An 18,917-nucleotide genomic window follows, 5' to 3' on the forward strand; every position below is an offset into this window, starting at 1 on the left:
TTTTTATATATATATTTTCTTTTTGTTCTATGATTTTTTCCAGTATCGGTACAGTCAATGAACTGCAATTCACCCAGTACTGAGCCAGCACTGGTCCGCCAAGAGTTGGCTGGACGTTGGCAAGACCACTGGCTCAGTACTGCGCCAGATGTAAGTTACGGCTAAATGCAGGCATTTCCCAGTGGGAAGTAACATTAGTTAAAGATTTTCCAATATTATATAATGAAAAAAAAAGGTTTGTAAAGAAATTATTTGTTGAAAGAATGTTTTCTACGATTTTCCATAATTTTATATTTTTAGGTTTCATTGCAAGACATTTGAAAAATAAAACAATATAATGATGAAATTTCTTCTTAAAATTATCATTATTAATATTATAAACAAATTTATTAAACAAATGCATTATTTTGGTATTTGTCGACGAAAAAGTGTTTTTAAATCTCAGTCTTTTCAATTTAAGTTTCTCATTACTTTTATTCTTTTAATGAGGCTGCAGCTTCAGGATCGAGTAGAATGACCGTTTTCTTCCATACTTTTGTCTATTATACACTATTTTTGGATCAGCCTTATTAGAGGATAAGTCCGATAACTGTCCAACTTCGGGGCTGTAGGGGCGGAAAATTCCAGGAATTGCGGACTTATCGTATGCTACCTCTGTTGGCACGATATTAGTTACGCGTATGCATAAATCATGGGCGCGAATCTCTGACCTCGCGGATAAAGATCTTGATAGATTTAAATATGCGAAACTACTCAATAACGCGTTTAAGCATTCTATCGTAGATGTTAAAAGCTCCGGATTCGGTAAACTGTCAGTCATGGTTAAATCAGTCCACGAAGCCAATATAATCCTAAGTGACAAATCCCTTAAGAACATGGGTTTGAGGGCATCCATCCCATCATATTTTGTCACCTGTCAAGGTGTCATCGGCGGTATCCCTCTTGATTTGTCAGAAAGTGAGATAAAAAGACAATCTAGTTATCCTCAGCAACACCCAGTCGATAAAAATGATAGATGTTCATCGTCTAGACCGAAGAAACGTTGAAAAAGATTCCAAAAAAGTTTCCTACGTCCCCTCGCGCTCCAGTTTGCTAACCTTCAAAGGTAGAACCCTCCCGGAAAGAGTAGCTATTTACAATGCCTCAACGACCGTAAAGCCTTACGTCTCACCAGTTAAAATCTGATGGAAATGTCTCCGATACGGACATATCAGCAAACAATGCCGCTCAAAAGCTCGTTGTAAACGCTGCGGTGAGGACGCCCATGCCGATGATTCCCCCTGCCCTAACGCGAATGGAACCCCTAAGTGCGTACATTGCTCAGGACCCCACGTGTCAAATTATAGAGATTGCCCAGAATACATATTCCAAAGAGACTTTTGCTACTATGCCATTCATAACTGCTTAACATTCGTTGAGGCTAAAGCCATCCTCAGACCCAGGAAACCCGAAAAACAAGCTTATCATGACTCTCGCTTCAACGCGAATAACTACCCTGGACTCAGAAACGTTCCTCCCCCGATTACTCCCGCGTACTCTTCCCCGTTAGTTTTCTTAGAAGCCTTGCGCACCTCTGCCCACGCACCCATCACTTCTAGCTCAGCCAACCCCCCCCCCCCCTCATGAACCCTAGAGAAAATAAAAATAAACAGTCTCATCTGACCGACTCCACCTATCGTCGCAGGAACTCAGCTCCCAACTCTTCCTTTTCATCCCTGTATAGTGTATAACACAAGGATGCTAAGCTCTCTCCCCAACGGCTTAGTTCTACGCCCTTCAGGGACACTTAACAAAGGAAGCCCCTCTGCTTCCCCTAACCAACCAGATCCTGCAAAAAATAAAAATTGTAATCCTCCCCAACAATCCTACTCTGCTTTCACTCCTTTCTCCCTCCCAACTTTCCCTCCCCCCTCCCAGCACCCTAGTTTCCTCCTCATCATCGAACTTACTTACAATTATTGGCAATCTATTTTGAATGCTCACTAACTTCATCAGCGTTCTTTCCTCTGGTAATTGCCCAAAAACACAAGAATGCCACAACTTAATTAAAACTCTCTTTCTGCAAGTATCTCCTCTCTCTCTACAAATCTTTTACAGCCTTAGTATAGCACAGGTCGATGGTTTGCGAATTATGCAATGGAACTGTCGCGGCGTAACAAACAAAAGAAGTGATCTCGCAACTATGTCGAAGGACTTTGATATTCTTTTACTGTGCGAAACATTTCGAAAGCCTGATAAATCATTCTCCATAAATTGAGATTTTAACATCATTAGAGCTGACAGGGCTGCCAACAATCGCGGTGGTTTCGCAATTGCAAGTAGAAGGGGTATAACCTTCTCAAGGGTATCCTCTGTACTTAACATTGAAAAGAGCCTAGAAACTCTTTCTATATCTATTGACACTTCACTTGGTCAACTTCTTATAGTTTCCGTTTACAGGGTCCCCTCTGTCGGTGGAAGAATCTCAAAAAGTACGTGGAAAAATTTTTTAGAATCAGTTAACGATGTCAATCCGAATAACGTTCTTATTGGCGGGGATTTTAAGTCATATCACAGTCTATGGGGTAGTACCCGGGTTTGTCAAAATGGCGAAGCACTTTGTGCAGCCCTTGATGATTTAGACTTTATTTCTTTAAATAATAGGAAGTTAAATTATGTTTATCATTCAGATGAATCTCCCTCGATTCTGGACCTTACTTTTATAAGCCCTCAACTTTTTACCTTTTGTGCACATGATGTATGGGACGACGCCCTAGGCAGTGACCATTACCCAGTGGTCACTAGACTGGGTGTTTAAGTACCTATTTCCAACTATTTTTCACACAAATATAACTTAAAAAGAATCAACTGGCCGTCCTTTTCTTCCAATTTAAAAAATCTCGTAGAGTCCAGGGTGACTGACATTCTTCCACCGACATCGCATCCCATCTCTAGCTACAATTCTTTTGTTGAATGCGTGGATGAGGCTATCTTGTCATCTGGAGTACCCTTAGCCACTTCCAAACAACCAACTCATGGCCATCCATTTAAAAACAAACCTTTCGTCCCAGCTCATTGGTGGAACGAAGCATGCGACAATGCTATTAAGGATAGGCGTAAAGCTTCTATCAAATTTGGGAAACGATCTAATTATCTAAACTGTTTAAATTATAAAAAACTTACAGCTAAACCTAAACGCACCCTCAATGAAGCCAGAAGAAAGTCCTTTCAAAGTTTTTGCGAATCACTTGACAGAACATCATCTATCTCCAGAATATGGAGAGTCATTAAGACATTTAAAAATAGATTCACTTAGCCAGAGATTGAAAAAAAACTTTGCCGTCGACAAATAACCAAATAATGCATGTGTTTATTAAATTTCTTTGAAAGGTAGAATTTATCAACTAAGTATGAGTACTCATCCAATTATCAACAATTTCCCAATTAAAATCACTGATATCCAAAAAAACGAATTTTTCCGTCCACAGATGCCCAAGTAATGCATTTGTTTTAAAAAATTATAAGATTTATCAACTAATCATGAATGTCAATGAATTTATTAAGAAGGTCACAATTAGAAAATCTGATGTGGAAAAAAAGCATGTTTCGGTCGACAGATGCTCCAATAGTGCATTTGTTTATAGCATTTTGTTTGAAAAAATCATAATATTGATAAAGAAATTATAAATTTTGTTGAAATTATCATGAAGTTTATCATAAAATTATCATAAAATTTATCGACTCATTACGAATTTTGCTGAAATTGTCATGAAGTTTCGAACTGATGGGACTGGCATTGAAAAAAACAACTAATTTTTCTGCCGACAAATGCCCAAATAATGCATTTGTTTATTAAATTTTATTAAAAAATCATAAGATTAAACAAAAAAATATAAATTTTTCTAAAATTGTCATGATTTGTTTATTATATAATATTTGCAAATATTCAAGTCTCTTGGAACATAGGCGATTTAAAAAATTATCCTGTTATTAAAGAGCTGTTAGTTATTTTGAACCAAAAAAATACATTGTTTCAACTGTGCGATGGCGCGTGTTATAACCCGGTTGACATGATACCGGGTTCAAAAATTTTCAAGGCACACATGTTTATTCGTGTTATGGGGACTCAGGTCTACATTTTACAAAAAAATGTTCATATCCGTCATGACGAAAGTTCAATGACGAAACTAACCCCCTTTGCGTTCGGTGAACCATGCGATTTAGTTTTTTCTTTTAATTCCGCAATCATGCTGATTTTTGGGAAAAATTAATGTTTCAATCGTTAATTAAGGTCGTGGGTTCAGAATTTACTTGTTCAGTATGGTGCTTCGTTATTATTCTGCATGCGAACTATCATTCCTAGATTTTTTACCAATATCCGCGATGACGCAAGATCCAATGTCGCTGGCTCTTAGACTATGAATCGAAATACGCAAGCGCAACATCTAGGAAAAGTCATTTCGCTCAAAGAGCGCAAATGCAGCAGATAGAAAAAAGTATTTTTATACCTGATTTTTACCATGGGTTTGGAATAGCATCCCGCACGCTATACATGTCTCGAAATTTTAAAATCACTGTCTCATACAGTATCAAAACCTATTCAAATTGTTTCTTGTCCCATGCGAACAAGTAAGATTCAAATTATAAATGTGAAATAGTCTATCTCCATTTTTTCCGTGAACGGTTGTGGAAATAAAAAGGAATTCCATTAACATTTTGAGATAGTGTAATAATATAGAAATACAATTAGAAAAAATTTATATGTTAAAAAAATGACGCTATGCTAAATGAATGAAAAATACAAAAACTACATCACAGCGTGGATGCGTGGATGCTTTGGTTTGATGACTGCATAGGATGATAAAGAAAGGCTTTTTTTGAAAAGTTAAAACGCTTTTCAATTCTTTCAAAATTATATTACATAATGAAGTTTGGTCCTAGTGAACTCGACCGGATTATTCTAAGTGCTGATTAAAAGTGTTTAAATTAAATACATGAAAAAAGTCGATAAATGATTTGCTTTTTTAAACTAAATTTTGATTTTGTGGCCACAAAGTAAATCACTAATTATTAGTACTATTATTTCAACTTCATTACATTTCAATATGTCATTTCAATCTATTAGATTTATAAGAAAAAAAATGAAAAAATAATTTGTTTGAGTTTTAATGTCTATAAAGATAGTTGTTTATCATTGCTTTTTTTAGTAATTACATTACTAAATAATGGATCAAAATATCAACATTTTTTAAGGCAACAAAATTTAGCTTATAAAATGGCCATTTAAAAAATATTTTTACTAAAAAATAGATATACTTCTTTCTTCCTTTACTATGGAGGAATAAAATATCTTAAATTTTGTTGTCTGTATATTTAAGTTTTAATATATATTCAACATTTTGCCTGCAAATTACGTATGAATCAATATTTATATTTTGAAAAAATGCTTTTCTTAACGTTAAAATTTGTTTCTCTTCGCACTAGCTAATCGTATCTCAAAATGAGTGAAACGAAATTTTTTTTCTACGTTTAGATTTGCAACTTTTAATACCATTTCATTAAAATAAAATGAATGAATATATATCAATACACAATTATAATTATCGAAAACTAGACTTACATAATTTTTGTGCAAAAAAATATTTTCTTGCTGTATAAGGTATATGTATGTTACAATGATCTTTAGATAGTGCGGTAAATATTTTATAAGTATAGACAATATTTTCTATATTTATTGAGCATATTGGATACGCAAATAAATTATATTATGCAACAGAAATGTTATGCGAGCCTGACGGTTTTCAATTAATTCAAGATATATGCTAACAAAATTTTAATACTGCCGATGGGCGATTCACCGTCTTGGTATGGTAAAAAAAAGGTAATTGAACTCATGGTAGTTATCATTTTAGAATAGGAGACGAATTGGCAATGGGACCTTCCATAATGAATTTTTAGGGAAGGGTGGGGGCGTAGCCGAATTGTGACAGTCTGTAAAAGTGTTACGGACTCCCATTGTCACAATGTGACAATGGGGCAGGGGATCGCAAATTCGCCAAAAAACTGTGACATGCAGAGTTGTTTGATAATTTTGCATAATAAATGAAAAAAAAATAAATTTTTTTGTTTGGCTTAAATAATACTTTAGTATCATAAAAATAATATGCAGTTGGTCCTATATATGGTACAGGCATCGCAGAGTAAAGTTCATGGATCGATTTGAAATTTTGATTTAAAAAGAAAACCCTGCGTAGTTCTATAGCCAATAGTATATAGATTATTAAATTTTTAGGTTTTTCAATCCAGGTCTTATACTTTATGAGAAAACCGTCCTCCGGTAAAGGTGTTTTAAAAAAAGATGATTTTCAAGACGAGCTTTGTTACCGCCATTTTCTATCAAAATTAAAATAAAAAAATTGTTTTTCATGCTTTAATATGTGTTAAATAAACCCTTTAAAAGAATTCTGAATCTGATTATTTAACCTATGATTTAACCTATTCGGTCATGTCACTCCCAATATAAATGATCAAAGTTAGGCTATTTTTTCTGCCACTAGATTGGTGTTACCCCTTAACCCTTATATCAACACCCGGGTACCCACTTCCGTACTTATTCAAACAAATTTTCATGTTTCCCAAGGAATTCACTCTTAAGCGTCTAGATCATTGCGATTTTACTTTTTTACAATGGAATAGGAGTGAAAAATAATTGGTAGGCCTTATGAAGATGAAAATATCAAGATTAAAATTTAGATACTTGATTTCGACACCCGGGTACTCAGGTACCCACCCATAGAAATATACGTTTAAAGCTTATGACAATAAACAGGTATTTTTTATATTTTCATTTCTTTAAAAATTAATGACAAACATTGTTAAATAATTGTAAACGAACGTTTTTGAAATCAAAGTTAGAATTTTTTATTGTTCTTCAATATTATAATTACAATAATGAATACTGCATTGACTTTACAAAGAGATTTTACAAAGCAAATAAAGTTTTACATATAAATCATTGTTAATACATATATGGAAATAATTCTTTTTATTTACAACTCTTACACTTTCTAAGAGAATGCTAATCACAAATAGGTTTCTTGCAATCACAACACGACTTTCTAGTTTTCCTGCGTTTTTTTTTTTCTTAAGAATAGCACATGTGACAGGAACCTGTGACGACTTTTCTACCAGTATTGTCTCTTGCAGGTGCAAAATTAGAAGCAGCTGCAGTTCTAACTGTTTTTTTTATATAACTGTCGACTGCAAGTTTTTTGGACAAATTTCTCATAAGTTGCATATTCTGAGAACGCTATTCTACACGGTAAAAAAAATTGAGCTGTGACAGGGATATTATTCCTTATTATAGCCAAACATTAGGCTGAAAACGAACGAAGGAATTTAGAAAGATCCCTGGATCAGCGAAAATGAATATCCTTGACCATTTTCCACATACCAGGGATATCGTATAGTCAAACCCCTAATAAGTATAGCTATAATAGGGATATTAAGAATAGGTGTCTGAAGCAATTGTCGGAAGGGCGCCGGTGCATTATGGGAGCAGCGAAATAAAATAGCGACGGTCTAATCGGGAGCAGTGACAGTTGAGATTTACTTTGGACAATTAAACGCTTTTTACCACTTAAAATGTGCGCGTTTGTTAATATTAAATGGAGTTTATGATGCAGTAATAATAATTTACATTTATTCCGATTGTAGGCGATAACTATATTGAAATATCAAGAAACGCGATAAAAACAACAAACTTGACCTTCAAATGCATTACACGGATTTCAGGAAATTCATTTTCGCGATACCAGACGAAAAATTGGCTACTGTAAGTTAATATATTTCTATAACAACTAAATTTTTTCTAATCTGAAGATAATACAATTATACATAATCTGTCGAAAATAATAAACTTTCCAACTTAGCAATTTTGCCCAAATTCCTGATTTACGAGAACAATTTACATAAAGTAACTAAATGTGTAACTCTTCTAACTAAACGTTTTACCTAATTCAAGCGTACACTTTCTTTGAGTTTAATATATTCTCTGATCACTCGTTCGCCTCAAGAATTTTTTTTCCGTGTATGACAGGCATTGCAAGCTCCTCGCTTAGTTGTAGTAAAAATAAGCGATGTTGATCCCTCGTTTTTTTAATTATATTCTTATTTGCATAATAAATTATATAAGAAGCAACATCAGCAACATCTAACATATTGAAAAATAAAACAAGTGGACATCTATTAGTTCGACGTTGACATGTACACCTGCCCAACTAATTTGCCCGATGTATCGACACCACTTTTGTACTTGTTGTAAGATAAAATCATCTCTGGTTTATTTTTTTATTTTTTTTCGCCTCTCAATATCTTTTTATAGCTCATAATTATCAAATATAAATCAAAGGGATTGAATCCCACAAAGTAGAATGATTATATCTAATCATTTCAGTAAGTGGGTACCCAGGTACCCTGGGTGTTGAGGAACGTGGTATTTTTTGGATTTTGACTTAAGCCATAAGATTTAAAAAATGTAATTGAAGTCATCATTCTCAAATAAGCCGCCAATTCGAAATCAGTTATGATAAAGATGTTTTCAAAATATTTGATATTTTTTAAACATATTTTACACGGTTCGAAATCGATGTTTATTACTGCCCGTTTTACGTTTAACTTTGCCGTTTGGGTTAACACTGCCCTTTTCTAGAAGATACCCTGAATCCTTTTAAATCAAATCATTTTATATACAAAATGATAACTTTTTGGATAATTTTTTTGTATTTAAAAATTGTTGACATTTAATTTTTTTTAGTATTGTGTATAGCAATCGAGAAATAGTTTTTTATAGCAATACACAAATAAAAAATGAGGTATTTTTACTTAATCACCAGCTAACTTCACTTCGTTAAGTGTTGAGGGAAAAAGAATGGACCAAATGCATGGGACTAAACCAAACTAAACCCAAATTTGTTACTATCATCTTAAAAACTAATTTTTCTTTATAAGCGTATTTCGAAATTAGTTTATACTTTTTAGGAACTATTTGTTGAAATAATGAAATAATAATAATTGTTACTTATTACGAACACATTACAAACATAAAAATGCATTTGAAGCCATTGTTTCCCCCCTCAGCACTCGGCAAAGTGAAGTTAGTTAAAGATGGAGTGAAAATGCCTGACATAAGATGTTTATCGACACCAGCAGATTACTTCGCTCATTGTAATACATGACTAGAATAAAGAATTGCATTTTTTTTGAAATAGCTTCGCCCCTAATGACTTGAATATTCTGTTTTCTAAAATTTAAGAAAATTTCGCTTCTAAATATAACAGACACCTTCTTCACATCTTAATAGTGCAGCGATTGATCACGCAAAGAAACAGAATTTATAAAAAATCAATTTTGCACATCTTCAGAATGTACATGATCAAAATTTGTTGTCAAGGAGACTTTTTTGGTTTCATGCTTCCTTATTAATATTAAATTGGTTTTCATAATTTAAGTAAAAAGTGCTGTAAGACAGACCAATTTTTTTCGTGTATTACGCTTAAGAAAATTATGCCGAAAAGAAATGTCTAATTATTAGCAAAAATACAATAATGTTTAATCACCTGCAGACATCATAATTTCAAAAGAAATTGTTTTCAATTATTTATTCTTATAACTCTAATCTCTTTAAGATGCATACTAAATGATAGTAACAGTTATTTTCGATTCAATTGTGGTTACGAATAAAAAAAAGATTGATAGAAAGCGATTACTTATTTACTTTTTCATATATTTAACTTAAACATATTTGAGGCTGCACTTAGAATCATCCGATTGAGTTTTTACCACATTTTGAAAAAATCGAAAAGCGTTTAAGCGGAAAAAAGGACTTGGCATTTGAAACTTTAAATCTCCCAATTTTTGAATGACTTACTCAAAATTGGTCAAATATTTCTGATCAAAGTAATTTCCTACCAATTTATCAGCTTAGTATCTAGGTAGCAAGTTTTTATTTTTTGTTTAAGCTTTCTCGGGCTGAATTTAGAAATATTGCAGCTCCTGAGTAAACATTTGTTTTATCTTGAAATGGCGATTTCGATTTTACAGAATGTTATTTTGCTCTCCAGAAAAATTCAGATTTTGTTGGTTATCTGGTTTCGTTCTGCAAGCCGTGATTTTCTTTTGTTGATCCAGAAAACAAAAATAACATTTTTTTGGTTGTGTGATTCACATAACAGAAATCGATTAATCAACAATTGGAACTCTATTAATGATCAAATCTGTATATTGCTTCGCGTTACTATCAATCATTTTATCAATGTCGTAATTATTTCATGCGATTATGTACACACATTACTCTGATGCAGATTAAAGATCGTCGGTCATTTGTAATAACGTGATGTCAAGTATGTTAGGCATGAAATTCCGCAAGTTGAATAATCGAAATACTCATTATTATATGATTCAGTAATAAATTGTTTGTTTATTCGTAAAATTAAAGTTTATTTGAGGAATAAATATTTCAGATATGAACAAAAACTTGAATGAAAAAGACGGTTTTCTAAATGGAACATTTGTCGGACAATTTGGTGACTGTGAGTCGGGAAAATTACTTTTTTTTGGTAAAAGGGATTAAAAGCTTAAGAGTTTTATTGGGAATTGGAAGCAACAATGTTCATGTACTGTAAGAAACATGTACGGAGTAATTCCTATTACAAATATTATGACAATGCACAATTATTAATAAATCTATGTTACACAGATTACGCATTATTACCCGAGTTTGTCGAGGATTTTATGTCGCCATTGAAGAGTATCACAACAAAAGAAATCATTGAACGCTGGAATAAGTAAATATGAGGGGAAAAACTGTTGACATTTTATTATTTATAATAATAATCAAATACTAAATTTTGATTTTAACATCGTTGAACATAAAATGTAAACCATAACTAAACTCAAGTAACTTGTTATAAATTAATGTAAACTTTCAAAATATTTTATTTCTTAAAAAATAATAATTATTACAGACAATAAATAGTTCTTGAAATAATTAAAATTAAACTCGATATTAAAAAACTTACAACTAAATGAACGAAATGAACATTTCTTAGTGGAAAAAATTATTTTTTCTTAATTACATCTTTTTGAAAGATTCCCCAAAATTTAGTTAATATTAATTTTTGATCAAGATTTAATGTTATAAAAATATCATATAATATTCATATTAATTCCATCAATTAACCTAGAGCTCACAAATAATTTGTGAATTTTTAAAACAATTTTGTTCATAAGAATCGTAACTTTGATGGAACATGTACATCACGTATTCATGCTACTATAGTTTTCAAGAAGCTTTGATGAAAGAAATTATTTTTTTCGCTAAAGTAATGTTCATTTGTTATTTAAATTATTATCTGAAAATCGTAATTCGTATTAACTTGATTCCAACAAAATTTATTGAAAAAAAAGAAAATTTCCATGAATACAAGTCCATGAATAATTACAAATCTAATACAAAATATATATAGCATTTTAGACATGAAATATCTGTTATTTCGATATTTGAGTACTATACTGAAGAATTTGTTTATATAAATTGCTCACAACAATTAACGTTCACATTCAATACATTATTTATGTTTCTTAACTATATGCGTATTAATTCTGATCAATAGCAAGTTTATTTCAGACATTTTATTTAAGATTCAAAATCACATTTTTGAAATTTAAAGGTATAATGCTATAAGGGCCTAACCCATAAAATTTTCGAGAATGAGATTATTAGCTGAAGAAATTTAAAAATCCTGAGTTAATGATTTTTTATAATCTTGTTTTTAATTATTTTTCGTCTGAATGCCGCAAGGGCGTGATTGTGAATTTGAGCTTAGATCAATTTGCACATGCACAGTCGCATCAAACTAAGGGTGCGTTTATATCTCTGCTTGTGTACTGAAAAGCTCATAAGAGTGAAGGAGATAAACTAAAGGGAAGAAGCAAATTACAAAATATTACAAGTTTATACATAGGACAGTGGACATTTGTGGGACTGTAACTAAAAAGTAATTTTAATCAAAAAGTTATATAAACTTGCTTTGTTATAAAATGGGGCACCAATTTTTTTTAGACGTTCGAATGGAACTCTGGAACGAAAGCACTGATTCTGAGTTCCTTCTTTTGGGGTTACACGATAACTCAGATACCGGCCGGGTATTTAGCTGGTATTTGGAGCGCCCAACGTTTACTTTCAATGGGAATATTTGTCTGTGGATTGTTGACCTTGGTAGTACCGTTTGGTAGCTATCATGGTAGCTGGATTTCCGTCTGCATTTGCAGGGTAGGCATGGGTCTCTGTCAAGGTTGCCTCTTACCTTGTGCTCAAACACTGATTGCAAAATGGGCACCCCCCAATGAGAGGGCACGATTGGGTAAGCGTTTTAGAGGGGCTTTACCATGTTTACATAATAAAATTTCTTTCTGCCTTTTTTTATTATTTCAAAGAGTTATTCTTATATTAAACCATTCTAATATTTTAGACCCCCTTAGTGTTTCATTAGTTGTGTGTATCAGTTGAGAAATAATAAACAGAAAATATTTATATTATCTTGGCTTGTAGATGATCTATTGTTAAAATTAAATTCAAATGATATCTTGCTTGAGCTAAATAAATCACTTTCCAACTGCTGGACCAAAAATATTTTCAATGTATCCTTTCATTAAAAATGAATATCATAATAATAATTTTTTGTTATAATCCAACAATGTTCTTGCTGCTTTGTAACAAACTTGACAATTATTTGTCAAATATTTAAAATAATCTGAATTTTAGGGACTTGGGCTTACGCTGGGGGCCAATTTGGCACAGTCGTCACAATGCCAATTTCTGGACTTTTGGCTGGCTCGGTGATAGGCTGGCCCAGCATTTTCTACATTTTTGGATCAATTGCGATAATATGGGCCATTGTATTCTTTTTCTATGGTTCTGATAGCCCGGGACTTCATCCAAGTATTTCCCATGCTGAGAAATTATATATTGAAGGCAGCTTGGGAATTTTACCAGGAACTCTACCCAAAAACAAACTAGAGGTATTTATTTGCATTTAAAAATAATAATTTATAAGAAAAAATTGTAAATCGAATTTATAATATTTTGAAACATACCGGGCTCTTTAGGCGGTATCCCCAAATTTAGATAGGAGCTCATCAAAACTGAACAAAATTTAGAAACTATCCAAGAGACATAAAACTCGTTTTCTAGTTGTTTTTGGGACCGCTGATCCACCTCGCCTCATAAAATTATACTCTTATAAGGAAATAAATAAAAAGAATTTAAACTGAACTAAAGGGAACTAAAATGAATGGAACTGAACATTATTAAAACTTTGATTCCTCTTATTGTACAACTTAAAAAAAGAAAAGAAATAAATCTTCTGAAGACATTTCTTTCGCATCTAGAAGAGAATAAACTTCTGATAGACTCGTTAGGTCTTCTTCAGATTCTTTACTGTCAGTGTCGACATCTGCATCGGTTTCATCACACGAAATAATATAATCTTCGGGAACGATAAGCAAATTTCGCATTTCTCAAGATAATTGTGTGTTCTTTCTTTTTTGAAGTCGTGGCTTGAGACTGAAAGAACAAACTTTCGGGTTAGGTGTGTCCATCGCCCTGTAAAACAAATCATAAAGATTTGTATAACGACTCTTTTTCCTGCTGTGTCATGTCTGTATTCCTTGTACTGCTTATTTCGAGCTTCAGAGGATTTTTCTCCTGGTATTCCTACAGGCAATACACCATGTTTGACAATGTCTGCGCCGTGGATAAGAATCTTGTGAACCGATTGAGACATGAGGTACCAAGAGTAGTTGAATGGATAACGCTATCAAGATTTTTTCGAAGTTGAAAAGCATTTGATGATCTAGTCCGAAATATGTAGGTCTATCCACTTTGAGCCCCTAAGTTTTCCTAAGGAAATTCTTTGTATTTTACTTTTTCTTTTTGCGAACATTGTCTTTTGCACCGAGCTTCTCATTTGCCATACTTTCACATCCAATCTGTAAGAGATATGTAAGCAGGTTTCAAAAAAGCGTATCCTAACATATTCAGAGGATTCACTCCATATAACAGTGATTTCGGATTCGAAAACAAGAAGTTTACTGAAATATTTAGGAGTTATATGACAGATAGGACAAGTTTGCATAGATTTTGTATCTGTTATAATATTTAATACCTTTCTATCTATGAGAATAATAAATAAACAGAAGTGAAATATTATTGTGACATTGTCAGTTCCTAAAGAATGCCCATAAGCTTCTAATTTCTCAATCTTGTTGTCAACTCTTGTCTTCTCTTTTGAAATAAAATCTGCTGATTCATATATAAATTGCAGCTTAATTGGGCGACAGGATGTTGCGGATTTTGATGCTCGATTATGCCAAAATATTACATTCGATGCAGTTGATAGACGTAATGGGATTAGAGTTGTGGCAAACAAGTTTTCATCATTCATAACCGCATCAGACGTATTTTTGTATTGGTGCTCATACAAAGAATGACTTTCATTGAAACCCCAAGAGCACATTAACACTACTTCCAGTTCTTTCAAAATTTCAGTCTGGATATATTAAAGAATTACTTCTGTTTGTAAGTCGACAAATCGTTTAGTAATATGGATCAGTAATCCAACATCAAACGTATTGATACGCGGGTAAAATGTATTCCCCTTGGTCTTTTACTAAACAACGCATACTTATATTTAATCGGTTTTAGAGAGAGATCGATCTAACACACAAGATAATGCCTTTTGAGCAGTTAGTTTTTCAGCTGCTTTCGGATCTTGTATCAGTTTCCTCACTTTTGCAGGATAATCTCTTTAAGGACTGTAGCCAAATCTTTTCCCTCTAATTTTTTGACTGCATAACGACAGGCACTTAAAAGTTTCATAGGATTATTTCCATTCTCATTATAATTGAATACTCAAATCAGAAAGATCAAACTTTGAATCCAACCAAACTTCATTTTCAGTCTCAAATTTCTTTCTTACTATTTTTACTTCCTGTCACTTTCGATTCCGTTTATATTTAAGATTTCTCAGACGAGTTTTCAATTTGTTTAATTGAGTGGTTTCAAAATCTCAGAGTTGTAATTTCTGATTTTCTAAAATATAAGCAATGTCCACGTTAACATCATCCTGATTAGCTTCAGGTTCAGTTGCTAGACTGGGATGTAACGTTCGAATCAAATATATTCCAGACAGATCTTATATTTTGATGAAAAATAATTAATAATTAAATAATGTAATTATTTTTTATTATTACTTATCTCGTACACACGTCGGGTGTCAAACTTTTAATGCATAACTTCATATTATGTTGCTGTAACTTTTTCCCGGCGCCTTACCACAATTAGCCATCCAAAAGTTAATTCTTTCCATTTTTGTTGGATATGCATTTGAATTCATTACATCGTAATGTTTATTTCAATAAAACATAAACGACTTTTGAACATTAAGAGTGCGTGATGTGTGAATAAATCATTGAAAATAATAAAGTTTGTATGATTATACTTGCGATTAGGCTAAAAAATAATTATTGTTTATTATTTTAAATGATTAATATGGCTGGCTTAATTATTATAATGTAAATTTATTGTAATTTTATGATATAATTCAATTAAAAGGAGATGTTTTTAAACATGCTTTCAAAAATCTTTTTTAAGAATACAGTTCGCAAATTAAGATTTCAATCATCTTTAATAATTATTGTTTATCATCTTAAATATGTAATACTGTAAATTTAATTATGTAATGAAGCATCTATGCACTTATGCATTGTAATTTCGTAATTTTTTATTCAGAAATTATTATTGTCTGAATTTACTTCTGTAACTTTTGTTTTAGTCCTAAACCATGATTCTGTCTAGACAATAGCTAAAATCTGAATGAATCAAATTCATAATGAGCTTTTAGATAGCGGCAAGACAGGGACTAGACGGCAAAAAGGTTTGAACCAAACATGTAGCAAAAAACTAGACAGCGCCAGTGTAGCGCCAGGCTAATATGGCGTGAATAGAAAAGTTTGAAAAAACTGTTCTAGCTTCAGCCTCATTAAAAAATGCCACAAAATTTTTCCACACTGGAAATTCAGTAAAAAGTATTTATTCAAGCTATTTAGTACCTGCAAGTACTTTGAAAATGTTGTTAAACAATTGTAAAAACTTTAAACATTGAAATTTGTACTAAATTAAAGAATTTAATCATTTTACTGCGAACTTTTGATGACGTTGATTGTAAGCCATTTTACGATTTGGATATACTCTAGGGACATTACTTGTAAATAAAAGCTCTTAAAATTGTGTTTCTATCTACGATAACATATGTGCAAACCAATAACGATTTACTTTTAGCGAAATTTTCACCGCGATTTTTGAACAAATTTGATGAGCTCCTGTCCCACTGTGCACCACCAAGAAAAAGGCCCGCTCCTTTGTTTGGGCATCGGTGTGGTACTTAACCAGAACAAATTAATATTTTATTCTATTTAAAATAATCAGAGTCGAGCAATTCATTTCTTAATATTTATTTAAAGCGAATTTGTTCTCATATTGATTATACATTTGGTAAGTACTCATCTCATATTTCATGCCATTAATTCACAAAGTGTCAGCACGTGTTTCCACGCTCGTTTAGATTATCTGCATACAATCGAAAGAAAAGAAAAGGCTTGCGTACTTTTTCATTGAATGAATACTTCACGGTCGTTGGTCTTCGTGCCGGGCACAAGTTCCTGCGAGCTGTTTCGTTTTTCTTACAGGAAAAATGAAAATAATGGCGAGCATAATGTGAGACACAAGGTTAAATTCTACAAATATTATAACGGGTTTCGGAAGCTAATAGGATTTCATTGTTTCGTTTTATTTATATTGTCCAATAGTGAAGCAGTTTGTGAATAAATTCGCATCAATAATTTAATTACGCTTTTTCTGATTCAGCTGGTATATTCAAATAAAGAACTCGAATTGCCGTAATCGGAATTTTCAGAAATGTTTTGATAATATTTTGCGGAATTATTCAGTAAATTTTTATAAGGAATCAGTCTTTTTTAGTACAAAAACTTACGTGAATACACAGATTACCTAATACATATTTTATCAACACATCATTTAATGTTTATTAACAAATTTAATACTCCCCGAAATCGATGTTTAGTACGACCCGTTTTTCATTTAACATTGGCCTTTTGTTTCACACTGCCCCTGGAAGTGTAACCTCTTAAAATTCTTGAAATACGAAATTCTTTAAATAATGTAAGAAATGAATGACAATTAACATTTTTATCTTATCAAAGGAATTACTTCTCGAACATCGCTGAGATTCCTGCAGATATAAGTTATATATAAAGTGTAGATAAGAAAACGAATGTTAAAAAAGCCAATCACGCTCTTAGACATTTTTCTCAAAACATAAAAGATTATGAATATGTTAAAAAGTTATGATTTACTTTCATTTGCAGAAATCGACGACTCCATGGAAGGAAATATTCACCTCAGCACCAATGTGGTCATTGATTATCGTTCACTGCGGACAGAACTGGGGTTATTGGATGCTTCTGACAGAAATGCCTACCTACATGAAGAAGGTTCTAAAGTTCAACATAGAAGAGGTTTGAATAACATAAACCTAAAACACCGCCCTCCTCCTCTTTATTTGCAACCCCTCCAGAAAAAAGTTAGAAGTCTTAGTTCAAAGAAGGGAAATAAATAATATGTAATAAATATGTATTACAAAATGAAATGCATGATATTTAGGATTTTTCGTCGATGATTTATCGCTTAATGAAATAAATAAATATATGAGGTATAATGAAAATAGGCAACTAAACGAGCTGCCTATAAGTATCTAATCCTATTGAAAAAGGTTGAACTTTGACTCTTAAGGGAGTGGGGATTTTAGTTTATTTTCGACTGATATTAAATTGAGGGTGATGACGGATTTAAAATTGAGAATAGATATAAGGTTGATGAAGATTAGTATTATCATAATTTATTGTGAATACGTAACAGAATTGTGATACGGCAGCAGCAGTACTATTCCATAAAGTTCATTTGTTAATATATCCCCCAAAATTATTTACATAATGCTTTTGGTATACCATTTGATAAAGGGCATTTTGGGCTATTTTCAAATAAATTTCAATCTCATGTACATCAAAGCTTATTAAACGTTCCTATATTATTGTTGACCTTTTAAAGGGTTTATAGCAGAATACGATGCTTTACTATTCTCAACCCAAGCAGATAAAGTTTTAAGTTTTTCGGCTAGACATATCTTTGTGTGAATAGTTAATTTCTGAAAGTTTAAGATGCGTTTCAAAACGCTCGAACGCACAGAGCACCCGACAATGGGTCGGAGAACAGTGCCGATCACACTTGAAATCAGGGATCTGAAAATAATTTAGATGGAAACTCGACAACAACCCGGTAAAGTGCTCACATTGAGTGGACGAATAGACTCAAGGATGACTTACTGCACTATACAATACCAGCATTATCCATGTTCGCGGAGGCTTTATGGCGCGTATGCACAATTTGTAGTGCGTGAAAAACCCGCAGCTTCAGCACGTTTCATAAGTCTTTGCTGAATCAAGCTCACTACCGCTCGGAAACTTATTATTAACGTAGATCGCTTCCTCACAGAAAATCGCCGATCCTCCAATGTACACCGAAATCGGTGTTCAATAGAGTTGCAACAAATTTGAGCCACACAGGTTCATTCGAAGAATCTAGGCGAAAAGCATCATTTAGACACTGTTTTTTCTCATCCAGTGCAACGTGAAGTGTTGTTTACAAACTGTAAGTCACCTGTCAAGATCATTTTGTCGGTCGTTATTTAAGTGAAACAGATGTTAATAAGCAGGTAAGTTATAATAATAATTACCTAACTTTT

General features: G+C 32.6%; 1 protein-coding gene across 1 annotated transcript in view; it reads left to right on the forward strand.

The window, feature by feature from the left end:
• LOC117173300 (putative inorganic phosphate cotransporter) overlaps positions 1 to 18,917 on the forward strand; it is a 48,431-nt gene that overhangs the window by 16,979 nt on the left and 12,535 nt on the right. The window contains exons 3-5 of the mRNA XM_033361788.1: positions 12,101 to 12,401; positions 12,803 to 13,059; positions 17,485 to 17,634. Of these exons, the coding sequence (XP_033217679.1) occupies positions 12,101 to 12,401; positions 12,803 to 13,059; positions 17,485 to 17,634 (708 nt within the window). The remainder of the gene's footprint in view (positions 1 to 12,100; positions 12,402 to 12,802; positions 13,060 to 17,484; positions 17,635 to 18,917) is intronic.

This window comes from Belonocnema kinseyi, chromosome 1 (genome assembly GCF_010883055.1).
Source record: "Belonocnema kinseyi isolate 2016_QV_RU_SX_M_011 chromosome 1, B_treatae_v1, whole genome shotgun sequence".
Classification (NCBI taxonomy): domain Eukaryota; kingdom Metazoa; phylum Arthropoda; class Insecta; order Hymenoptera; family Cynipidae; genus Belonocnema; species Belonocnema kinseyi.